Below are 22,570 nucleotides of genomic sequence, written 5' to 3' on the forward strand. Positions count from 1 at the left end.
TGTATTTATATCACATACTCCTTCATTTTTTACAAGACTTCTTAAAAAGAAGAAAACAATATTTGCATATTTTAGAAATTTGATTTGTTTCAATTACTTGTTATTTTTTAATATTAGAATAATTGTACATCAAAACCTCCATTAATGACCGCCTTAACGACCTCCGAAGTACGGCCGAATGTTTATAACATCAAAAGTCTTCTTAAGGACTAAATAGCGATTTCTGAACAGTGGCCACTTGATGCTAGCATAAATTTTGTACCACGGTGTATCGTAGTTTTCATTTTGTGCTTGCATTAATTTTAACTGATCATTACTAAATACATTTCTCTCTCCCATATGGGTCATTACATTCAAGATATTTATTGTTAACTCCTATAAATTCGGTCACAGACTTGGCAGTTCGATTGCATTATTACTGATAAGCTGCATCTTTTAAGGTGGTCGCCAAGAGTTGTAGGAATCTTGTTCCATAGAAATTTTTAAGCATTCATACAGCAGGCAATCATAGTGTTGATAGTTCAATTCCTGCTACTACAAATAAGGTGCATCTTGGGGGGTTTCAGCCATTCAACCATTTTCGGCATGAGGCAACTTTGCCTGAAAAGGCTAAAAATAAACTATTTTCAGGAAAAGGAGACCAGTGGGAGATTTTTCTGTACTACAAGTGATGTGTTTTTAATCATAAATTAGGTTGAAAACCTGTGGCCTGCTGGAGTTTCTGAAAACACTGAAGTTTTTTTTTCTTAAAATAAAAGATTTTAAAAATTTTGAATTGCAAATTTGAGTTATAACTTTTTAATTTGTTCAATTTGCACAGATTGCATTGTGAGTCTATTTAGTTTCTCAATCCCTTTTTTAATGGTTATTGCTATGAAAGTCATGATTGTAAAAAAACCCAATTTTTAATACCATGCGTGAATATCGAATTTGAGTAATCACTTTTCACAATAAATGTATGTTTGTATATATATATATATATAGCATAATAAATAAATACAAAAAATACAAAGAAAATTAAGAAAAACAATAAGTTTTATTAACTTATACAGTAGAGTCCCGATTATCCGAGTTAATGGGGACCGCAACAAACTCGGATAACTGAAAAACTCGGTTAAAGCGAAGAGTATAAAAACGGAAAGAAAAAGAGAAGATATAAATGTAATATATTTAAGAAATACGAAATGTAAACGAGTATATCACATACAATTCAGATTATAATTAAAAAGCTTACTTAGAAACATTTAAAAAGCATACTTTACGAGAATTAAATAGTTTTTACTTAAAAAAAGTCCTTAATCGTTTTTCGTTCTACGTAACTTATGGCGCTTTTCTGTAGTTATGTTTCGCCTTTTTGAGGAATAACAGGAAGGCTGGTGTCGCCTCTTTTTGTTGTTCTATATATTCAATAGTACATTCGATAGCTTTTAGTCCATCTGTAAGAGAGATTTTTATATGTTGATTTTAATAATCACTGTCTTGATCATCTTCACTAGATTCATTATCATTATTGGCGATATTAACGATAATCATCAGACCAAGTTGTTGGATTTTGTTTTTCTGAGTGTTTGGAAGATAAAATTCAGATTTATTTTTCAGCGGTTTTTTTAAAAATAAACTAGAACAAAAAAAATACTTGAAATATTTGATAGCTCGGTTAAGGTGGAAACTCGGATAACCGGGGCTCGGATAATCGGGACTCTACTGTATATATATATATATATATTTGCTAAATCAATTATTGATAAAAGGGAAAAGTTTTTTAAATGAAAAAGTATTTTTATTAAATGAGTTCTAGTAATTTAAAGTATTTTATTTCCTGCAAATATATTAACTCTCTTGATGCAAAAATTAAGTGCTAGAACACTCATGTTTATATAAAAATTATCATATTTGCCACCAACTTGACTAAATGGATCATGGTAAATGACAATTAAGGCATTTAATAAAATTTTAGTCTTANAAAAACAATTTACGGTGTTAAATTTCGTTATTAGGGTACCCTTCCCGTAAACGGACAACTCTCATAAACGGACAAATTTTTTGGTCCCATGAATGTCCGCTTAACGGAGGTTTCACTGTACTAGATTTTGGCAATGATTTGTAAAACTCAAACATTGGCATATTTAGAAACAACTGCATCAGATGATTGCTAGATTGTCCTCTCGTTGGAGCTTAAAATGCACAGTCTGCAACATGTGAAGCATAATTCACCTATATTAGATTCCATAAGTTTGCTCCTCGAGAAAGACAAACACCAATCTACAGCTATTCTATAATGAACTTCTGCTTTCAACATTTTATCGATTGAAGCTCTCTGTGCTATTTCCATCAATTTATGTCTTGTAGAACAAAAATAGAGAAAGTAAAAAGGTCATCAGTACTTTGTTAAAAAAGAAAGAACATAAATAGCTTTAAACAAACTCGACAAGAAAATAGATGCATATTTTTTATATTTGCCCTGGATCGTCAAAGTTAAAATTCCATCCGCGGGCCGGATGAAACCTTCCGACGGGCCACAGTTGGCCCGCGGGCCGTAGTTTGCCCATCTCTGGTACAGGTGATAAAAAGTGGATTAAGTTAAACTTCTACTCAATTAAAAAGTTAGTTAAAATTTTACGGGTCTGTTAGGATGAGAAATTGTTACATGCATAAGATTAAAAAAAAAGAAAAGAAATTATGTGTCATTAAAAAAATGCCACCAAGGCTAATTTCTAAACCAAAAACAATTTAGTTGTAATATACAAACTATATTTTAAAATAAACAATATCTATAACATTTTTTAATTATTATACAAAAAATGGGGTAGTTAGGAAAAAAAATTCATCTAGAAATTAAAAAAAAAATATAGTTTCCAGTTTATTGTACCACTACACAAAAACCCATTTTAAAATGACAAACAAGTTTTGGTTTTAAATTATGTGTTTATGTGGTTTTACTTAAGGTAATATAAAAATATCAGTCATACAAAGATGTTTCTACAATGAAAAAAAAATTCTTATGAAACTGTTTAGTAGTTCTTTAAATTTCTAAATAAATTTAAAAAAAAAAAAATTAAATATTATCTATGACGTTTTCTTTCATTTACTTATTAATGATTGATTAACAGAAAAAATATTGAAATATTTTCTCTGAGTGTTTTTAAAATGTGAAGAGACGGCATTCACATTTTGTCACAAAATTTTCAAACTTTTTTTCATTGATTTGTATATTTAAGAAACTATTAAAAATCAAGTTAATTATGAGATTATATAATTTTTCCAAATGGACTTACGGAAAAGTTAATATTCTGAGAAAATCATCCCAATATATACAAATTGCAAAAAATGGCTAAATTTATGACTAAAAATAACATAAGGAAAATCTTGAAGTATTTTTTTTTATAATCTAAAACTTATTTTAGTTTTAATAATTAGCCATGGTGGTTCAGAGGATAGAGCAGTCGCCTCCCAACGAAATAACCCAGATTTTAATCGAAGTGAAGCTAGTTGATATGAATCTCACACCAACCACAGTGCAGACGTAAAATATCCTCAGTGGTAGACAGATCATGGGTTAAGAGTTCTTTTGCCATGAGGCTAACTGTGGGAGGTTTTTATGGTTCTCCATGTAACGCAAATGAGGGGTAGTTCCATCAAAAAGTCCTCCGTGAAAGCAAATTTCTCCCAATGCTTGATCCAGGAGTTCCCTTGTCTTCTGTATTGGGTTCAAAATTGCAAGGCAATGGAGTTGAACACTGGTAGTTGTAAATTCAAAATTGTGTCAACTGTTAAAGACAGTTATAAAATAATACTGCTTCATACATATTTGTGGCTATTTGAAAGGAATTTTTTCAATGCTACATTGAATGCAACTTTCACCATTTTTCAAAACCAAATTTTGATCAATAATATGGATATCATTTTTCATCTTATGAATGGCAGAATGTTTTTGAAGCGATTCCTCTGAAAGAAATTTCGATGAGCATGTATCACACTCAAAAACCAACACTGTGTCCTCCTCACGAATACTAGAATGGGCTCTGAGAGATTTCTTGGAGATGAATTTCTCATCGCAAACAGTGCAACGATAAAGCGACGTATCTTCGTGCAATCGCATGTGTTTTAGAAGATTGCCTCTCAGTTTAGTACTCTTTCCACACAGGTTGCAAACGTGCGGCCTCTCAGAAGAATGTATAGTCATGTGCGATCGGAGATGCGTCCGTATTGCGAAACTCTTTCCACACACGTCACATGTGTGTGGCTTTTCCTTGGTGTGGGTCAAGAAATGATACCGAAGTCCAGTAGGATGACCATACTTTTTCCCGCACAACTGACAAATAAAAACTTTCTCTTTCGAATGTGAGTGACGATGATTTCTGAGAGTGCTCTCATCGTTAAATTTTTTTTTGCAAATGTCACACTCGAAAGGTCTTACATCTGTGTGAGTCAAGAGATGCCTGTTCAGAGTATTCTTAACGCCAAATTTTTTACCACAAATTTCACACTCGAATGTTTTAGCAGCTTGTTTTAATTCATTACTATGAATACGATAATGATTTTCTAAACCGTATTTTGTTATGAGCTGTTTTCCGCAAATGTGACACGAATACGGCTTTTTATTTGAGTGGACCAACTTGTGTGACTGAAGTTTCCTTTCTTCCTTAAAACCTCTCTTACAAATGTCACAAGAAAAAGGTCGCACATCTGAATGTACTTTCAGGTGACTAAAGAGTCTATGTCTTAATTTAAAAGTTTTCTGACACATTTTACATTTGAACGGTTCTTTATCAGAATGAACAATTTGATGTTTATTGAGGTAAGACCTTGTTTTAAAAGCCTTCCCGCAAGTCTGACAAATGCATGGAGAATTGGAAGCGTGTGTGATTAAATGCTGTTGAAGGCCCTTAACACTCTTAAATCTTTTTTGACACACATTACACTTTGAAAAGTTTTGTTGATTGGTAAAATCCACTTTCCAAACAAGAAAGACTGGAGTTAATTGTTTCTCTTGCATTTTTATAAAAGCATAAATGACTATTTTTTGAAGTTTACCAATAGGTAATGATTTTCTATTCTTAATTATTTATATATATATTTTGTTAAGAAAAAAAATCAGACTTTCTATAAATTTTTCATTTATGTTTTTAATTTAAATCGATTTATAATAAGCTTCATCGACCACTCTAAACTATCTATTTCTGCTTGATTAAAAACAAAATACTTGATATCGGTTTACAGAAATAATCTGAGTTCTTCCTCTAAGGGACCGTTTACACTTTATGACATTACCGCAGCTCCGATAGTCGTCGCAAAAATAAGAGAGCGTGATTGGTGAGTATATCATGGGTGGATATATTTCGCCAATCAGATTCTCATTTTCCCCTGATTGAAGATGCGTAAATAGCATGCAATCCGAACAACATTTCGATATCTCAGCATTATCTCAATATATTCATTACAAAAGTCGGGCAGAAGTAGACAGCAAAAAATGAATCTTGTTTTTGTTTTCATCAATATTAATAAAAACTGAATATCCACTAAAGCTAATAGAGAATTCTTTATTTTAGAAAAATGCAAGCTGAGCAACTTAATCCAGTATTAGTTGTTTGGAAAGTTGATTTTAACCGCCAACCAAAGTATTCAAATTGCACCGTTTGTCAGAATGGTTTTAAAAGTGTCAGGGATCTAGAAAAGCACTTGAAGACGCATTCTCCGATTGTCACCTATCCGTGTCAGATTTGCGGGAAAGTTTTCAAAACTAAGTCTTCTCACCGGAAACATCAAATTGTTCACTCTGATAAAAAACCGTTCCAATGTGAAGTTTGTCAGAAAGCTTTTAAATTAAGAATTGTACTCCTAAACCATATGAAGGTTCATTCTGACGAACGACCTTACCCATGTGATGTGTGCGAGAAAAGTTTTAGAGTTGCTGGCAGACTTCGCTGGCATAAACGAATCCATGAAAAGGAGACGCCTTACGCCTGTCACATTTGCGGCAAGGAGCTGGTTTCAAAGGAGAGTTTAAAAAGTCATTCCCAAATTCACAACACCGAAGCAAAACCAAATTTTCAGTGTGATGTTTGCGGAAAAAAATTATCTACTAAAATAGTTCTCAAAAGACATCTTTTAATTCATGCCAATTTGAGAGATTTCGAATGTGATGTTTGCAAAAAAAGATTTAACGATCGAAGTACTCTTCGAAATCATTGTCAATCACATTCAAAAGAGAAGGAATTTGCTTGTCAGTTGTGTGGTAAGAAGTATAATCATAAAGGCTGTCTTCGCTATCATTTTATGACCCACACAAAAGAAAAGCCACACGTGTGTGACGTGTGCGGTAAAGGTTTCCCAGTGCGAACACACCTTTTATCTCATGTTAAAATCCATTCCCCCGACAGGCCATTCGTTTGTGAAATATGCGGAAAAAGTAGTAAATTGAGATGCAATCTTACGAAACACATGCGACTGCACGGAAATGTGATCATCTTCGATTGCAACGTTTGTAGTGAAAAATTCATCTCGAAAAAGTCCTTGAAAATACATTATAATATTCGTAAAGAGGCAAATGTAGCGTGTTTTGAATGCGAAATTTGTTCGTCAAAATTCCTTACGGAAGAATCGCTTCAAAAACATTCTGCCATCCACAAAATGAAAAATGCTGCTCAAATTTTTGATCAGAATTTTGTTTTGAAAAATGGTGAAAGTTTAATTGAATGTAGCTTTATAAAATTTCAGGTTTCTGCTAAGTAACTATATGTGTATTTTAAAGTTACTATCACACAGTTTTTTTTATTATAAAAAATTATTGCTTAGCAGGGTTGGCATGATTTAAATCACTTTATTTTAATCATAATCACTTGACTCTAGTTAAAAATACATTGATTTAAATCAAATATGATTTTTTTAAAATCATTGATTTAAATAAATTTAACTTGTTTTAAAAAATTGAAATCTGGAAAAAAAAGCTAGTTTAGAATATTTTTTGTACAATATAATTAATAAATATGCATATTCTCTAAGGGATGATTTTTTTAGTCTTTTTTTTTTTTCATTGATAATAAGAGTTTTTAAAAATTAATAATGAGAGGGAGATGTATGGAAAATATTTTATTTCAAAATAGACTATTTAATAAAAACTAAAAGTGGCATGAATTTTTTCCACTCATCATATTTTCTCACGCCCTAGTGGCTGTGCTTAAATTGCCCCTCTATCTTTAAAATTCTTTTTTTGGTCTGAACAAAAATAACCATAATTTTATTTATTCAGCGACTAGTTAATAATTTCTGTGAGAAATATTAATCATTTTAGCATATTGTTTCATAGATACATATTAATTTTTAGCTATTTTTTTTAAAAAAAAAGATATAATTAAAAAATAGATTTCAATCAAAAAATTTGAATATTTTTTTAAAATCATAATTTTTGCCGACCCTGTTTAGTATCAGAGTTACCGCGTATTCACATATATTAGACTAAAATTTTTCTGTTATTATGTGTCACAGTATAACTTTGTTGACAAACAAGTTTATATTTATGTTGCATAAAAGCAATCTTATTAACACTATTCAAAAATGAATTAAAAAAGAAAAAGATTTTCTGTAAAACACTGAGGCAGTATTCGTGTATTTCAAACATTCTTCAAGCCTGCACTTTATGTGATATGATTTTTAATAATTTTTTAAGTGTTTTTATCTTTCATAACTAATTATTGGTTTTAATTCTTAAGATTCTTGTTGATTAATAATAAATATACATGCATATAAACTAAGGTACTCATCCCTTTTGCCAATGCAAGTAAATTCAGCCAATATATTTATTTATTCAATTTTGTATTTATTCAAAACAAAAAATCTATTATTTTTTTTATTGGCAACTTAATTGCTTGCGCCGATGAAGTAGATAAATACCAATTATGCAGATTGAAAGAACTATTTGAAAAAATATTTTGTAGTAGTTAAAAATCTTTTAAAAATTTTAATTTTCATTGACTTTGTGTATTTTAATTATTTCAGATTTATATTATTATTAAAATGGGAAGAATTTTCATGTTACAATATACCTAAAACAAATCAGTTAACAAGTTGTGGTGGACAACCACAGAGTGACAAATAAGAATAATTGAAAGATATCAATGAATTTGATAATCCACTCCTTGATATTTTTAAGAATTTATTTCAAGTACTAGAATCAAGTAAGTTTTCTTGCGAATTTTCGTTGGAACAGAGATTGATGTGGGAATATCCAGTAGTAATTAACTTCTAATCTATCTAATATAATAATCTATTTTAATTGTTGTCATTATTCTTAGAGAACTGCAATAGAATCTAAAAGCGGGTATATTAAGAATTATTATTATTTTTTTTTTGCAATATTTTTGTTGAAGTGTAAAAAATAATATCCCTTTCAGTATTAAAGTATGTGTATTAAAATATTTATAACTTATTTATGATTAGTAATTCTAGAGTAGCACACCTCTTGGCGACTTTTTGAAATCTCTCCAAATTGGTGATTATTACTGGGATAAACGTTGCTTTTCGATTGTTAAAAAAAATGATTACAATGTTAATTTAAATGATTATTAATATATTAAAATATTTTTAATAGAATAAAAAAAATCTTAAATTTACTCTGATGGCTCATTGTTTGACACAGGAGGGTAAACCTCTCCTAAAATTCTGACAAACATCATGTACCGCCACATTCAATCCACGTTTTCAACATCTCCATTCAAAACCATCCACTGTATCCTTTCGCTCAATCAAACATTTAGGGCATTCATACCTTTTCAAAATTAAATTTTGATTCATACATCATTCAATCATGGCTCTCTTACCTTTTGCATTCAATATAGTTTAAAATTCACTCGTCCATGATTTCAAACACTTGTTTGGTGAAATTTAAAAAAAAAAATTAACTCAGAATGGGCTATTCTAGGATACACCCTTATGATTTATATACATTTATTCAGTGATGAGAGTGGTCAGAAAGTAAAAAAGAGGAAATCCAAGAATATATATATGCACAAATTTGACAAAAAAAAGTGTAATTTTTAAACTTGTAAGTCATCCCCATGATTAATTTTAAAATTGTATGAATATGAATCACATGCATGATTTTAAATTGAGAGAATATGAATCCCAATATGAGGCTTTTAAATCACGTGAATATGAAACTCTATATCGAATTCTAAAAAATGCAAATCATGATGCACAATTTTTAGATCACGTAAATACGTATCACAATGCATAATTTTTAATTCGTGAATACAAATCACAATGTCTAATTTTTAAAGCGCGTATAAATACGAAAATCGATGTTTGATATTACAAGCGCAAAAACGACAAAGGATTTTAAGCTCACGCGAATACGAATCACTACATAGGGTTTTAAAAGCGCGTTAATACAAATCGCGATATTGGATTTTTAAATCTCGTAAATAAGCATCACAATGTACAATATTTAAGTCGCCTGAATAAGAATCACAATGTGCAACTTGGTAAATACGAAAATCGATGTTTGATAATAAAATCGCGTTAATAAGAATCAAGATATTTGCAGAGTCTGGACTATGGATTTCTAAAAGGCTTGTCTGTATTGTTTTTGTTTAAACATAATAAATAAAAATTTACAAGATTAATTGAATGAGCAAATAAATATTTTCACTGCAAATCCACCTCTATTTATTATTATTTTTTTCGTTTGCTTTCACGTCAGACAGCAGGGTCATAACGTCTGAATTGCAAAAATATGAGCCATCGGGCAGACGAATAAAAATACGGAAAATCTTATTTTTTGTGCGTAAAAGCGGAGAAAATAGCTAAAATAAGTAAAAATATGAAAGGGTTAGCAGCTAGGACGTAGTTTGAATTTTCTGCTTATCTTTGAAAATCCTAAATAAATATAATTATTTTATTTCAACAACTGAATTTTCAAAAAAAAAAAAAAAAAAACGAAACTTTTGGAGAATCGGAGTTTTTGATAAAAAGGCTGAAATTCGAGTGGCAAAAGCGAAAAATCTCATCCCTGTATAAAGGTCAACCAGTTTTATCCCAAGGAAATGATTTTTAGAGAAACTTCAGAGGGAGGAATGAGGACTTCAATACTTTCGCTCCACGGAAAATTAAATTCCTCATAAAATATTTTAACTTGTTCAAAAAAAACTTTCCGCGGAAATTAGCGGGGAAAATGGAAAAATCTGAAGAAAAAAAAAGAAAGCAGAAATCCGCGGAAGAATCACACCCCTGTATATTTAAATATTTTATAAAATTCGATTCATAGAAAATGGTGCACCATAGCTGAATCCTGTTTCTAGTCTTGTAGGAATTATTTATTTTGAATATGTTAGTAAAGATTATCCTGGTTAGGATAAGTAAAGTGCATTTATTAAAAGTAATTTTTGAATGATTATTTTATAATTAAAGGTCAATTTGCCTTAGAAAGAGAAGTGATATATCGTGTCTTTATGTTATGATATGTATATTCAGATATTCCAGAGTTTTGATGATTACACAATGAATAATGAATTCGATAAATATTTTTCTTTCTAATTAGTTGACCTTCATAATGAAACTGTTAAAAAATTTGTTTTCTCCAGAAATTACTATTTACATTTATTTTTGCTTGTATAATACATTGGGAAATAAAACAGTAACCATCTGTTTTTAGCATCTAAGTTTCACCTTCGGAGAGATATTTTTAAAAATTAATCTTCAATTTCATCATATTAGGCCTTGTTTTTTAAATATTGCAATTTTTATTCTATTCCGTTCAATTTGTATTTCTTCTTATTTATTTTTTTTATTGCACGAGTAGATATTATGTTAGTTAAGTTCCTATTAAGAATCGATTTTGGAATAATAATTTAAAACTATCTAGAAATTCATCAGAAGCAGTGTTTTCTAGACGGAAATTACATTATCAATGAAATCGGATATTGACCTTTATCCTTTCTTGATCATGCAGTTACATGTTTCTCTAGCTTTTTTTCCAAATGTTTTTTCCTCTCTAAACTACTCCGGATTTCAGCTAAATTGAAAACTGCATTTTCATCACAAAAATTTTCCAACATTTGATTTGTATTCTAACAATAGCAACTGTTGAATAAAATGTTTGATACAACTTTTTAGGGCATTAAATTTTCCTATGATTCATTGTTATTAATGCGTGCAAGAAGGGATGTTAAATAACCTAAGTGTCATCAAGTTTTTTCTGTATTTACATATGCAAGACTACCGAGGCGCATTATATTTTAATTATTTGAATGATCAAGGATGGGCATAGCACCAAATATCACCTTAATATTTTACTCACAATGGAAACATGTATATGCATACAATAACATCAAGCTGGATGATAGTTAACTCTTTATTTCATCTATATCTGAGTGGCCAGATACACGACAATGTGAACCACGGTTGAACTAGCCATCAACTACTAATGTTCAACTCCGTAGCCTTGTCATTTTGAATTCAATCCAGAAGACAAGGGAACTCCTGGGTCAAGTAGTGGATGAAATTTGCCTTCGTGGAGGATTTTTGGTGGAACTAACCCGCATTTGCGTTACATGGAGAGGAAGACAACAGGAACCTCCCACTGTTAGCTTGACGGCAAAGGGACTCCCATGATCCGCCTACCACTGAGGATATTTCAAGTCAGTGCTTTGGTCGGTGCAAGCCGGTTGCAGAATTCATATCGACTGGGATTTGAACACGGACCACCTCTTTGGAAGGCGAACGCTCAATCCCCTGAGCCAGTGCGGCTCAACTTGTAATTGCGGTCAACACCTTTGTCCAACATATTTTCAAACTTAATTCAAATTCTGGCTTATGGATGGTTGACTGTGTAAAGCGGGGCACAGATATATCGCTAGGGGTTAAAATTCATTGTAAGACTTCCGGGTTACTACACCCGATTGATTTTCTAAGCTTCGAAAAGTGTGCCTCTGGATATTATTATACTTGTAGTGTTCGCAATATTACTCGTTCTTTCAATTTAACTTTATATGAAACAAACAACAAATGAATTCAGAAGACCCCACAAGTATGCTCTAATGCTACACAAAAGACTATATTTTACACGACTATAGCCAAATAGGGATAACATTCAAAACGTAACAAACCTTACACTTTATTTATATTGCGATATTTTCTTAAATTTCTTTTAGGCTCACAACCTGTTAGAATTTATAAATTACAGAATACTGCTACAAATGGTAAAATTTTGCATAAATTTGAACGAAAATCACAATAATAAAACTTTCTAGAACATTAAGCTTTATCACACATTGCCTCGTAAGCTGCAGGATTCACCAGAAGTTTTCTAAATTTTTTCCTGTTTTAGAAAGATTGTTTACATTCAGTCAACCATCTATATTGACAATATTGAACTGTTTCATCATTAAAAGAGAAGAAACTTTCTATTGAACGTACTGTTAATAGACTCATCATAAAGAGCGATCTTAGGATAGGGCATGTTATTAGTAAACCCTGTGATGACTCATCTGAAAAGTAAATTACTGTGAAATGAAAACAAAAGCCCTAATCTGTCCATTAGATAGATTATTTTAAAACATGCAATATAATGCACTTATAAAGACTTGTATTGTTCATAAATTATATAAAATGTTGAAAAGTCAATGTGTTCAGAGTACTCAAAAATAAAAGCTTATTCTCAAGACTCAGTAAACCAGATGTGCAGAATGTTTCGAAAATGACACATTGCAATTCATATTCGCACGATCAACAAAGTTCTATCGATATTATTTTTTTGAACATTGCTAATATTTTACAGATATATGTTTCACACATAAATTTTTTTTGCTGAAATTTCAGTTATTTTTTGTATTTATAGGCAAATTTGTTTTTGGTTCATTATCAAACTTATCTTTGTGATACAACTATCCACAATTAAACAAGAACTTCGATTGATATTGAAGTGGTTAATAACACATATATTATGTATATTACTAATTTATTATACAAATTACATTACAAATATAAAATTAATTATAATAATAAAACATACTTAAAGTGGTTTAATAAAACTTCTTCAAAACTTAGTTATATCTGTTTCCCTTACTGTTTTTGTTATGATTATAACTTGTTTTCCCTCTTCCAAGTCTTTATCAGTAATATTCGATTAAATTAGGATGCATAGCTTAACAGCAATGAGTGTTGTTTCATATTCCTAAAAATTTTAGCTTATTGTTAAATTAACTCAGAATGAATTAAAAATATAACTAAACATAGTTATACTTTTAAGTAAAAATGTAACGAATATTCAGTCACTATTCGGTATTATTTGTAAGATTATTTTTCGACTAAGTTCTTATTGAAATTTCAATAGATTTAGGGAAGAATAATCAAATAATAGCGGAAAACTCAATAGATTTAGTGAAGAATAATCAAAAATTTTATTATCTTCTTTACATTATTAGAAATAGTTTTTACACATATTTGTTGAGTTCTAAAACTTGTTAATTTATGTTTTGAACACAGAAAATCGAAGAATTGAAACTAAATTACTTTATACTGAACTATGAGTTTTGTACTGCTGATTTTTTTTTCTTTTTTCAATTATATCCAGGCAAGTTTTTTCCCCACAATTGTATGTTTTAAAAATCAAGAATTTTGTGGGTTTTTTTTGTTTTAATTACAGTGAAGCATGTTAGCAGAGCGTTTTTAATAGACTTTATTATTTTATTTTCAGTTTCTTCTTGTACAGTAAAACAAATAACTAGTAATATAGTAAACTGTGATTCTCAACATTAAAGTCATATTTCAGAACTAAGAACAAATTTTTTTCTGCTTTCCTTTTGTTTTTCTTTATTAACTTTTCTTTTTACCAACATGTTCATTACGAAAGCACTTTTTTTAGAAAATTTCTAATGAATGTTATTCTTTTATGGTAATTTTGTTTTAAAATTACGGCAACGTGAAAAAGTTAAATTAAGATTTTTAGCATCCTTCATCTAAAAATTAAGAATTTCATTTTAGTTTCTAACTAAAAAAAAAACAAAACAAACTTGCTGCTTTTATTGACACTTTTAATATGGCGCTGCAATTAAAGAGGGTTTCAATTAGACTTTAATCTTTGTTTTCCTGAAAACACAGTAATTGGAAAACTGAAATGTTTAGCTTCAAAATTTTCTTTCAAAAATTAAGATCCATTTTTTCTGTTTTGCTTTTGTATATAACCTTTGTTTTTTATAGGTGTTTTTAGGATTGTGCTGCATTTTTAAAAGCATTTCTAATCGCCATTATCTCATCTCTTTCAATGTTTCAGGGATAATTGTTTTCCGTAAATATGATAATTAGTATTTAAGTTTTGCTTTTAGAAATTAAGAGGATATTTTTATCTTAATATCTATTTAACTTTATTATCTTAAACATTTTTATTTAAGTTTTTTCCTTTAACCCCATACCAATAATACAGCTAAGTTTTGAATAAAAATATTTATTAATGATTTAAAGAATAAATCAGCTATACGGCCACTGAATATTCGGTCAAATCACAATTTATTACATCGCTAATAGTAAAGAAAATGAATTAACAGGAGAATTTGCAGTACATTCAATTCTTTAAAACATATATCTTTCAAAATAATTGAATCAGTCAACAGAAATAAAAACCTGTACCATCTCAGGGGTATGAGTTTCTTTGATGTTAAGCAATTTAAGATAGTAGTAAAAAAATCCACAAACATAATAATTACAACATAAAGGAAAAATCAACTATTCTAACTTTAGTCAACAATGCTTAAAACACAAATAATATGCAATAAAAAAAACACACACATACTATATTTTATTTTCAAATATATCAGTGTAACACACAAATTCATAGAAATAGGTGCAATGTGTGCTCACATAATATAACAAGAAATGAAAAATTACTAGATAAACATAAAAGGTGTGTTAAGTATAGAAAATGAAAGTATCGGCAATATCTATTAAAAATAAATCCCATTTTCTAATGATATTTTTCTTAGTTCTAAGAATGTAGAACCAACCAAATATTTCTTTCTTATTCAGGCCTGTGATACGTTCAGGGGACTGAATTTCCATTTATACAATAATCAGGTGACTAATAAAATGTAAAATTTCAGGGACTTAGCATAAGAAAAATAAAGTACTTACTTATTTTATGTTAAGTTTTATTAAGACATTAGGTACCTGTTAAGGTGTCTTGTTAACCTGGAGTTTATAGATTATTGGAAAAACACATTTATTTAAAGAATTAAAAAATACTGATTAGAATATACCTATATTTTTATAATTCTAGGAAATAGATGCCTTTTTTTACTAATATAAAACCAGTTATTGTATTGAGTAATGATAAAATGATTTTTTAGAGATACTTATCAATTAATGATTTTCCTTTAAATAGTATAAAATTTTTTTCGTGTATGCCACATAAAACGAACTTTATTCTTGAAATTTACCAATTTTTGTTTTAATTTCAAAACTCTTACAAAAAGATATTCTCTCTTATTANAAAAAAAAAAAAAAAAAAAAAAAAAAAAAAAAAAAAAAAAAAAAAAACATCAAAAAGAGGACTAACTTGAAGGGGTATAACTCATAGACACCCTGGGCCAAACCTCTACCCTTTAATTAATTTGGTTTCTTGGTGATTGCAGTATCGGCGACAGATCATATATCTCCTGACTGGCTTTGTATCAAAAATATCCCCAGAATGGCTTTGCACTTTTTCATCACATAAAACTTCATGAAGCAATTTGTATCAAATATCATTTCATTTTCATATAATATTGAACTCAACCTTTCCAAGTGATAATCATGCTGATTTTGTAGCTTCAGGCATATAACAGAGGTACAAAGTTAATCAATGGAAAAACGAACAAATTACCAGAGTATCATTATTTATTGAAATTTTTTTTTTTTACCATCTTTGCAACCAGGAATTATAACATACAAAACTGTTCTACCACCCAGAAATAGGTTAATAATGTTGCACATGACCAAGCTTTCACATTATTAATTTAAAATTCCTATGACTGATTATCAAATTTTGCAAAACGAGCAATATTATTAAAAAATTTTAAGAAATCAACAATGTACATTGAAAACAGTCAATAGGTAATTGATTAAAGTTTGATAAATAAAATTTTCAAAACCCATTTATTACAAAGTAAACGGCTGATAATAAATAGTGGAACAAAATATACAGTTTCATTTTTAGCAGTAATTCTAATAAACGTGAACCATTCCATAAAGAAAAGTCCAGAACAATATGTAAGTGATCAGTCCACCAAAAAATCCGCTGGTTAGCAGCTGCGTACGACTTCTGAAATACTTTTCCCAGTCAATGCCAGCTTTCGCCAATAAAAATAACCAAAGCATAATAGCAGTTATGAAGTAAAATGCGAATCCAAATAAGCCCGTAAGACCTAAAATACCAGCAGTGCTTCCGGATAAAGCAGCCATAGATGTACGACAATATTCCAGAAGAACTAAATTGTGACGAACAGCTGCCTCACTATAAGCAACGATTTCGCCCTTTTCTTTCCGATATCTCATTCTATTCACTTTTCCAGACATTATTTTTGTAACAATCACAATCTAAATCCTATTTCAATGTGTACGATTTTTCCATGAAAATAAATGAGAGATAGAATCATATGTCATTAAAAATTGTTTTGCTTATAGCTCTCTTAGATACTTGCCAGTTGTGAGTGAAAGTGTTGCCAGATGTGAGATAAAAGATTTCGATTATGAACTGAAAATAACTACAACTTCTACCATATGTAAAGGTAAATAAACAAAAGTGTTTCTTCTGATAAATTGAGAAAATGATTTCTTTATTAAAATTATAAATTTATCTGGATTTAAAGGAGAAAACGAAACTATTTTCTTTAAAAAACGTCATAATATCTGCTCACTTCATTAATGGTTGTACTGATATGTAAGTTTAAATCGTTATGTAACTGAATTAAATTTATATTAAGGAAAAAATATTAATTTCAATTAGCTAACGACATATTGCTCATTTCGTCATATTGAAAGCTATTAACCTAGTATCGTCATTTATTAATCAGTGGAATAAAAATGAATGGATTTTTATAAAACGTTTCCCGCTGTGTTTTTTTTATATATACAAAACCTATTTTATACCATTTTACTCCGATATTTATTTTAAATCGAATAGTATCTTGTTAGAAGTATTTTTAATCGTGAGTAATTTTTAGTTAACTTGATAATATTTAACTCGATGATAGTCATTATAGTGAATATGTTAGAAAATTGAATATCAGAAGATATTTCATTTATTATGCATTGAACTCTCACAGAAAAAGTTCTTCGAAAAATTTATTTTTAGAAATTAAGTATCTAAAAATTTTAAAACTAAAATGATTGCTTTGATTCGTGCTTAACAAGGAAAGATTTACGGAACTTGATTTAAGGAGAAGAATAATCTCCAAGACTTCTGGATAGTGGCCAGCCAGAAAACTAAAAAAAAAAGAAGAAAAAAACATCATTGGTGGAAATTGACACGAAGAGTGTAACTAGTAGCCTCCCCTGGCCAAACCTCTACTAGTTTTTTTTCTCTCTGAAAATTGCAGGTTAAAAATCAATTTGTTGTAAAATTCTAGAATAGCCCACTCCTGGGCAGCTTTTTGAAATCTTCAGCCAAGTTGGCAATTATTACTTGGATCAAAGTTATTTTTTTATTATTAGAAAACAGTTTAAATAAAAATTAACTTACCTTTATTTTGATTTTTCTCTTACATACAGGACAAAATATATACCAATCAACCACAGTGAAACCTAGTTTGGCGAGATTTCAAAAAATCGCCACAGGATGGGCCATTCTAGGATCCACCCCAATTTGGCACCTTCATTTGTAATTCGCTAGGCATATCATGATCTGGAAATATCCTCAAGATTTCTATGAGAAACTAAAAAAAAAAAAAAAAAAAAAAAAAAAAAANAAACCTAGTTTGGCGAGATTTCAAAAAATCGCCACAGGATGGGCTATTCTAGGATCCACCCCAATTTGGCACCTTTATTTGTAATTCGCTAGGCATATCATGATCTGGAAATATCCTTAAGATTTCTATGAGAAACTAAAAAAAAAAAAAAAAAAAAAAAAAAAAAAAAATTCTAAAAGAGAGGATATTCCTTTGTCATATACAATTGTCAAGGTGCTTAATGGATTTTAAGCTTGCTATTTAAAAAAAAAAAAAATTATGTAGAGGTCTTGTCTTTCTATTGGTGGTTACCAGTTATACCCTTCTGTGATTTCAGGCTCCGAATAATGCCATTAATCATGGATTACTACACAGAAGTTGTATATGGAGGTTGAAATATGTGCATAATGCACTTTCCACATTCTGAATAGGGTGAGCTGTGTTGACCTGCAAGTTTAAAGTTATAAGACTGACAAAAAATTGCAGCAATGAAATTTGAGTTTACTATAACTGCAGTACCAATTTTTCAGCTGTTCACTATAAGCATTTAAATTAACATTATCGAAATGGTAGTTTGGATGGAACCACTAAAAAAGTTCACTACAACTGAGTGTTCACTTTATACCAAGATCTGTATTTGTATAAATCTTTTGTGAGTACAAAAACCATTTGGATGCCATTGTAGTGGGAATAAATAGGTACTAATTTGGAAATTTTAAATTCATAGAATATGTCAGTGAGTTAAATCTTAATGCCAGCCAGTTATCAGTGAAATATGCGATGACTGATTTAATAAAAAAACAGTAACACATTGCTGCAACAGCCTGTTGTAGGCCAGGCCAGAGGGTCTTTAAGGTTAGGACATGCTAGTATCCATTGATCTGATGTTAGGTGGGCTCATTGAGGATTGAACCGCAGTCTTTCACAAAACTCAGTGCCTATAACACTAAGCAATCGCTGTTCACTAACTAGCCGATATGACCCTCTGACCCACAAAAGGTTGTTGAGATTGAGGAAAAGAATAAAATTGTTTATTTATGTATTTAAATGTTAATATGTTGAGCTGTTGGTCAATTACATTGAATGGTCTTTGATACCTTTTTATGAGATGAAAAAAATTAGTTAAATTCCATTTAATAATTAATTTGCAATAGGTATCACAATACAGTCATAATCATCTGAGCAATTCCATATGATAATTAATCTTTAATAGGTATAACAATACAGAAAGAGGTTTTGAAGAAACATACTATGATTTGATAAGAATAATTAACTTTTGACTAACATCCTTGTATTTTTTTTATTATTTAAATATAAAATTCTTTTATAGGTTTTTGCTTTACCTACGCCACCAATTGAAGCATTATTATGACTTCTCTGAAAAATGGATCAACTATTTCAGCAGAAACAAATCAGCGTAAAGTTCCTTACAAAAGAATCAAGCGAGCCGTAGAGCAAATTGTTACTGTAGCTCTTCCTCTGCACTTACAGCTTCTCAGAGAAAAAAGTGAAAACATCGAACTTTTGAAAAGTAAAAAGTCTCTTTCTGGCCTCCGAGCCGAGCAAATCGAGGCAGTGAGGTCTTTGAAACTTTTGAAAGCCGATTTGTACGAATTAGAGGAACTGTATACCAAAGTCGAAGATAAAGATCAGGATTTTTTTTATGATGCCATCAAAGACTCCATAAAAGAAGCTGTTGAGGCCATTGCACAGTTCGCAGAATTGCACCCTGATGCTGATGAACCAATACCAGATATAAACACAGATAACAAACCTGAATTTCCTAAATTGGTCTGCCACCTAGACCAAGAGTGTGAAGCACCACCTGAGGATAATCAGTCACAGCCTGTAACTGCTTACCTCACTTCATCTGTAGAGGAATTTCATGCATCTAAGTCTGCGTTCCCGGATTGGTCTTTCTTGAGGAAGGAGCTTCTAGAAGTGCACTGTCTCATCACTAAATTTGCATCATTTGTATTCACCCAAAAAGAAAAAGTCAACACCATACAGAGTAACGTTGAAGAGGCTCATGAGAATGTTCAAGAAGGTGTTCATTATTTGAAGAAGGCTTCTCTTCTAAAAGCTGCCACTTTTCCATTAGTTGGAGCCATAGCGGGTGGCATATTGCTTGGCCCAGTGGGAATGGCTGTTGGTTTTAAGCTTGTTGGAACTGCGGCGTGCGTTGCCAGTGGTGGTGCCCTCGGATACAGAGCCGGTGTGACTTTAAAGAAGAAGCATGAGATTTCCTCCGATATTGAAATGAAAGCACTTACTTATCCATCCAAAGAAAAATCCTCATCTAGTCCTGAGCTTTCAACGATGAATTATGAACAATGAGTTCAAAATCGTAATATTTATTTAATTTTTTTTTATTTATTTTCGGAATGTTACTAATATGTGCCTTTTAATGTTTGTTTAGCTTCTTATCAACTATGAACTGCGAGAAAATTCAAAAACTCTGATCGTATGTTATATTTATATTAATTAACTATATTCTTGAAAATAGTACACTGATGCACAAAAACTTGCCATTATTATACAGAGTCAATGACATTTTTATCTGCCACCCCTTTTGAACCTGAATAAAAACATTTGTATTAAAAATTGTTAGTTGATCTTGATATTTGATAAACTGTTTTGAACTGTGAGTAAATATGAAACTGAACTTGGGCTGAGTATAAATTTTTTTAAACAAATGCAGTGACACAAACATGTGAGTAATGGATGAGGATTTGCCCCTATTATCTAATGTGTGTGACATTTTAATCCGTCATTATAATTTCAAATTTGAGTGTAAATTTGAGGAAAAATGTTTTAACTGCAATGCTATTTTATTTTTGGAACCTGTTCCTACTGAAAGTGAACAGACGTGTAAATGTGCCGATGGCTTCGAAGGAACATCTTCAGAACGAAATATGCTCAATTCTGGGACATCTTCATTTCTCTTCATTTTAGATTGCCATCAGGTACAGGTGAATAGTGTGGCGGAGGTCGATTTATCGGTGAGTGAAGTTGACAGTTTTAAGTTTAATAACTTGGATGCATCACTACACTCTGCAACCAGTTCATTATGCTTTCAATTGAGCGAATGGTCTCTTAAGATATGGACTGCTAAAAGATCATGCAAGTTTTGTTTTCCGAAAGTCATCAAAATTTCATACCAAACACTGCCTTCATGTCCATCCTTACTTTGGGTAAAAGATCAAGATGGAAAGTATGTTCACATTAATTTCTCAAATTTCTCACTATAGTTAACCAGATATAAAATCTCACCCAGTGGAGTGTCAAACAATTTTAAAATTGCAAATTTATCTTTGCAAAATGTGACAATTTACCAACTGTATACTTGCCAACTTCTGCGCTTTTCAAAAAAGTGTTTTCCTAGTGTTAGAGAAAGACCAATTAAATTTAGATTGCATGCTGGTGTTTCGTTAAAATTTAACCGACACTTAAGAACACTTTCAATAATAGACCAATATCATATTCTATGTAGGACCTTTATAGACTCATAATGTTGGGTAAACATTGGGTTTTTTGTAGATTTTTCAATATTGGTCCTAGAATGGCTTTCAATAATGGGTCAATATAATTTTATATGTTGGACCTTTATAGACTTATAATGTTGGGTAAAAATTGGGATGTTAAAATGTTTCAATATTGATCCTAGATAAAAATAAATCTTGCTCCAATAGTGAAAGTAATTCTAAAACCAATATTGAAAAATCTAGACATTCCAATATGGGTCCCTCGGTGCATGTTCTTATGGGACCTGTAGTAACCAATTTTGAACCCAACTGGGGCCAAAAGTAAAATTGTTGTAAGGGGAGATAACAAGCCAATTATATGCATGTATAAATTAATTAAATGTAATGGTTGTCAAAATCACTTTAAACTCTATTTATTTAAAGAAGAATAAAATGTAATTCTATAAATTTTACCCCCTCATTAAATATGAAAATAAAGTCTTCAGGAAAAACTGGAAGAGTTGGCGGGTATGCAACTAGTGTATGCAGTCGTTTTTGCTAATTTGTGATTGCTTTCAATGTAAGCACACATATTGAAAGAGTTTGCATAGTTTTTATTTTCTTTTTTATAAATTTTATTTGAAAACTTTTTAAATTTATTAAAAAATAAAATAAATGCTAATATTTTGTTTAGATGCCGAATTCCTTTTTCTTCCATTTCTGTTAGTCCTTGTTTTAAAATATTCAGGAATACCAAAAACTTCCTCATTATTCAATTTAATGTGTTAACAAGCAGAGCACTCATTTGCAATTCAGTGAAAAAATTTTAATTCTATCACATGTTAGTTGGCTAATCTATAATGCCAATTTTAAATACTTGCCATTGTTTAAAATCATTTAGGTGGTCCACTAGTCTGAGACTACTACAAGATAAATCGCTTTACAAAAACTTATACCATCAATTTATTTATATCAAATCAAAATAAATATCATAAAACACAAGAGGCAATAAAAAAGAAATAAATATGACAACTGAAGCTGACATTTTCTGGGGGTACCAGCTCCAGAAGCCATAAAAGCAAAACCTTTTCTATCGAGAGAGTACGACAAATGTCTAAATTGCTCTCTCTCTCTGTACCCCCCAAAGGTTTTGCCCAAGTCCAGGAAGAGAAATTAGGCTTCTGCGCAAATTAG

At 30.4% G+C, this 22,570-nt stretch overlaps 3 protein-coding genes and 1 long non-coding RNA gene across 7 annotated transcripts in view; 2 read left to right on the plus strand and 2 right to left on the minus strand.

The window, feature by feature from the left end:
* LOC139426368 (uncharacterized) overlaps window positions 1-22,570 on the minus strand; it is a 46,029-nt gene that overhangs the window by 10,373 nt on the left and 13,086 nt on the right. The window lies entirely within an intron of this gene.
* Window positions 2,550-5,175, minus strand: LOC107437808 (gastrula zinc finger protein XlCGF26.1-like). Its single transcript, XM_016049921.3, has one exon. It carries the CDS (start codon window positions 4,994-4,996, stop codon window positions 3,815-3,817), a length of 1,182 nt encoding a protein of 393 aa, XP_015905407.2. The 5' UTR covers window positions 4,997-5,175; the 3' UTR covers window positions 2,550-3,814.
* Window positions 5,410-8,609, plus strand: LOC107437809 (gastrula zinc finger protein XlCGF26.1). Its single transcript, XM_016049922.3, has one exon. The coding sequence runs from the start codon at window positions 5,554-5,556 to the stop codon at window positions 6,730-6,732; it is 1,179 nt and encodes a 392-aa protein (XP_015905408.1). The 5' UTR covers window positions 5,410-5,553; the 3' UTR covers window positions 6,733-8,609.
* The window catches only part of LOC107437810 (aminopeptidase O-like), a 38,810-nt gene continuing 29,784 nt past the window's right edge, over window positions 13,545-22,570 (plus strand). For 2 of the 4 annotated variants that reach the window (XM_016049925.3, XM_016049924.3), the window contains exons 1-2: window positions 16,742-16,906; window positions 19,243-21,126. In XM_016049925.3, coding sequence (XP_015905411.2) covers window positions 20,633-21,126 — 494 coding nt within the window. In that variant the 5' untranslated portion in view covers window positions 16,742-16,906; window positions 19,243-20,632. Of the gene's footprint in view, window positions 16,907-19,242; window positions 21,127-22,570 lie in introns of all 4 variants that reach the window. The other 2 variants (XM_071184969.1, XM_016049923.3) reach the window with 2 other exon arrangements.

The sequence above is a fragment of the Parasteatoda tepidariorum genome, chromosome 9 (genome assembly GCF_043381705.1).
Source record: "Parasteatoda tepidariorum isolate YZ-2023 chromosome 9, CAS_Ptep_4.0, whole genome shotgun sequence".
Lineage (NCBI taxonomy): Eukaryota > Metazoa > Arthropoda > Arachnida > Araneae > Theridiidae > Parasteatoda > Parasteatoda tepidariorum.

Bases quoted from the DNA above. Each gene is read 5' to 3' on its own strand.
- LOC107437808 (XM_016049921.3), bottom strand. From the start codon at position 4,996: ATGCAAGAGAAACAATTAACTCCAGTCTTTCTTGTTTGGAAAGTGGAT.
- LOC107437809 (XM_016049922.3), top strand. From the start codon at position 5,554: ATGCAAGCTGAGCAACTTAATCCAGTATTAGTTGTTTGGAAAGTTGAT.